At 45.1% G+C, this 3843-nt stretch overlaps 1 protein-coding gene across 1 annotated transcript; it reads right to left on the bottom strand.

Moving 5' to 3' along the window:
- Positions 1-1793: 1793 nt before the first annotated feature.
- LOC147672518 (uncharacterized) lies at positions 1794-2964 on the bottom strand. Its single transcript, XM_086947975.1, has one exon. The coding sequence runs from the start codon at positions 2928-2930 to the stop codon at positions 1941-1943; it is 990 nt and encodes a 329-aa protein (XP_086804101.1). The 5' UTR covers positions 2931-2964; the 3' UTR covers positions 1794-1940.
- Between the last annotated feature and the right edge of the window lie 879 nt (positions 2965-3843).

The following is a 3843-nucleotide window of genomic DNA, read 5'->3' as shown; positions in this document are numbered from 1 at the left end:
ATGGGGGCCTCTAGCTGGTCCCCCTACCCCCTGGCCTCCAAACATTGGACATGGGGGCACCTATGTTACCACCTACATATCCCTGCACCATGTGGAAGGCACTGCATGGTGCCTGCCACATAGTTTAGGGATAGGCAAAATGTGCGATTTTTAGACTGCGGCATGTGCTGCAGCCTGCAACACACTCCACAATACAAAAAATTAATTTTGAACCACCTTGAAGGTGGTAACACCGTAATACAGGGTGCAGGACCACCGACAGCTTGTTGAGCGGTCCCAAACCTGATACATTAGCTGTAGTTCGAGTCCAGCCGCCATCATAATCAGGATTTGAGTACTGCTTTTGATACAGTCTCCTACCATATTCTTCTCCATCGACTTGAAGTAGCTGGTATCACTGGAACATCCCTTAGGTGCTTGCCTCATTCTTGGACAAGTGTAATTTTCCGGTAAGTAATGGCCCATTCATGTCATCTAGCCATCAGTTGCTTTGTGGATTCCTGCAGGGCTCAACGCTTTTCAACATTTATAACAGCCCATTGGTAGCCATTATATGTCCCTACAGCCTTAAGATAGTAATCTACGCAGACTATACCCAGTTATTGGTCACATTGGCACCAGACATGGACACCATTGCCGGAGATATTTAATAGCTGCCTGGGAAAAGTGTATAAATGGATGGCAGCCAGTTGCCTAAAGATGAATGGTAAAAACACTGTGATCTTGATACTAAGGAACAAACCAACACTCTGTGATCATATTTTCTGGTCATCTTCCACAGGTGAACGCCCAGTCCCCAAGTCAGAAGTAAAAAGTCTACGGACAGGTCTTGACAATCAGCTAACCATGTCCTCCCAAGCGGAAAATAGGAGCTGGGAGCTGTTTTGGTCTTTTACAAGCCCTGAGAAAGGTGCTGAATTGGCTCCCGATAGAGGCATGCAGAACTGTTATTCAAGGCCTGATGCGGTTGCGCCTTGATTATGGTAAATTGCTTCCTTTAGGTAGTACATAGTCAGTGATTAAAAAACTTCAGATCATTGAGAACGCCGCTAACTGGATACTGTTGAATATCCTGAAAATACGTTCAGCAGATGCTGCGTCAAGACTCTTCACTGGGTGCCTTTAAGCTGCAGGATAACATTTAAGACTTTATGCATTATTTATTGTGCAAAGCATAATACAGGTCCTCCGGTCCTTCGGGAATTGGCCACTATTTTTCAGGCCAAATGGGACTTGATGGCAAATAATTTTGAGTTGCTCATTGTCCCAAGGATGAAGAGAGGCAGGATTTGGGGTTGGTATTAATCTACCTTGCACCCAAGCTTTGGAATGTTCTGCCCACTAGCCTCTCATGACAGTAAAATAAAATACAAATCTATATTGTAATCATTTTTTTTATTATACAAACGTAAACCACAAAGTTTTTCAAATGTTAATATACTTTGTATTTAGAGCCTGCCACTACAGATGATTAAGTACAGCAAATAATACATTTATTGGTTTTAGTAATAAAAATAGTGTCAACAAGTCATAAAATTATATTTTATAACACGTGACTTTCTACACAATATATTACAAATGCATTATGCCAATCTCAAAGCAAGACCAAACATAATAGCTATTTTGGCGATTTGTGATGCAGTAGAAATACACGTCAGATGTCAAAAGAAGCACTTTAGGGTTTAAAAGTAGCAGAATGCTGCAGTTATAACTTGAAAAATATTCACATTTGGCATACTCCAATTGGTGGAAAACGTTTAGGGTATACAAAGAGCACCAAAAATGACTGTTACTGCTACAGTGAAGCAAATTCCAATTTCACAAAAAAGCAAATCTCACATACTTCAGGAGATGAGCTATTAAGATTGCCTTTTGACCCCGAAGATAATAAAAATAAAAAAATTACCAGCAGTGGATATAAGTGGAAGGCTCTCAAGAATTTAGCGGTATTGATGTTGAGATGGGCCTGATGGAGCATACTGCCCTGGTGCTGGATACGACCCCGGAGGAGCAGAAAACTGGCCTGGTGGTGGAGGACCCCATGTCCCAGGTGGAACGGAACCCCATGGTACTGCAGGTGCAACTCCAGCTGGCTGGGAGTATGGCCCGGCGGTTGAATAAGGCAGGTTTGGTGCTGGATACTGCCCTCCCATCGTGGATCCATACGGCCCAGATGGCATGGAGCCCCATGGCCCAAGAGGTGAAGGGGCAGCTGGATCGGTTTGACCAAATGGCCTAGGAGGTACAGGAAATGGAGCATTAGGTGCAGGATATGGCACAGTAGGTGCAGAAGAAGGCCCAGATTGACCAGGATATGAACTCGAGGGTCCAGGAGGGGCAGGATTCGGATGGAATCCTGGTGCACTTGCAGGGGCTGATGGGTAAGGTCCCACAGGTGCAGAAGGATAAGGACCAGCAGTAGCAGAGGGATACTGTCCACCAGGTCCTGGTGGGTACTGTCCGCCAGGCCCACACGCATACGGTCCAGCAGGAGCAGTTGGGTACTGCCCAGTAGGAGCAGTTGGGTACTGCCCAGCAGGAGCAGTCGGGTACTGCCCAGCAGGGCCAGAGGGGTGCTGTCCAGCAGGGGCAGGTGGATATTGTCCAGGAGGGTGCTGTCCAGGAGGGTGCTGTCCAGCAGGTCCAGGAGGGTATTGCCCAGCCGGCCCAGGGGGGTGCTGTCCAGCCGGTCCAGAAGGGTACGGTGCAGCAGGATAAGGGCCAGTTGGGGTTGGTCCATATGGTGCATTTGAAGATGGTGCAGTAGGTGCAGGCACTTGTGTCCCAGAAGACGGGGGAGCAGTTGGTGTATTTCCCCAAGCATTAGAACTTGGCCATCCCTGGGGATCATTTCTTGGGTTGTTTACGTTTGTGTGCTTAGTAGAATCTGGTAAAGCATCTGCCAACGAAAACTCATCAGCTCCTGACATCTTACTGAGAACACGGAGATGAGAGCTGCACGAGCACTGATTATGGTAAATTGCTTCCTTTAGGTAGTACATAGTCAGTGATTAAAAAACTTCAGATCATTGAGAACGCCGCTAACTGGATACTGTTGAATATCCTGAAAATACGTTCAGCAGATGCTGCGTCAAGACTCTTCACTGGGTGCCTTTAAGCTGCAGGATAACATTTAAGACTTTATGCATTATTTATTGTGCAAAGCATAATACAGGTCCTCCGGTCCTTCGGGAATTGGCCACTATTTTTCAGGCCAAATGGGACTTGATGGCAAATAATTTTGAGTTGCTCATTGTCCCAAGGATGAAGAGAGGCAGGATTTGGGGTTGGTATTAATCTACCTTGCACCCAAGCTTTGGAATGTTCTGCCCACTAGCCTCTCATGACAGTAAAATAAAATACAAATCTATATTGTAATCAGGCATTCCAAGGGCGGGTGCATTGCACAATTTATCCCTCAAAACCTGGATGCTCTCTAAGCAATCGTCATTTATTGGTACCAGGTCTCTGACATCAATGTGGATTAGCCTTACTAAAGGTTCTGCAATGAAGGAAAAGTTTGGAATCCATTGACGACAAGAGCATCCTCACCACCGTCTAGGTGATAGGAGGATTTATCTTTAGAATTGCAAAAGCATGTTCTTTTGATGTTCTATTTCTCTTTGTGATGACTAAGATAACTCAGATCTTTATTACAGTGCTGCATCTTTGTGGAGAAAACCCTGTGACCGTTGTCAGCTAGATGATTCAAGAGTGCAACCGTATAAAGTTTACAGTGTTCTTTTGGCTTAGGTGCCATCAAATGGTCATCAAAATATTGAACCAGGACTAAGTTATAGGGCAACTGCAAACATTCCAAATCTTTTTTTAGCAATTAATGAA

Source organism: Lissotriton vulgaris, unplaced genomic scaffold, assembly GCF_964263255.1.
Source record: "Lissotriton vulgaris unplaced genomic scaffold, aLisVul1.2 SCAFFOLD_4120, whole genome shotgun sequence".
Taxonomy (NCBI): Eukaryota; Metazoa; Chordata; class Amphibia; order Caudata; family Salamandridae; genus Lissotriton; species Lissotriton vulgaris.
Note: the sequence above shows the minus strand (reverse complement) of the source record. Positions and strands in the feature narration are given on the sequence as shown.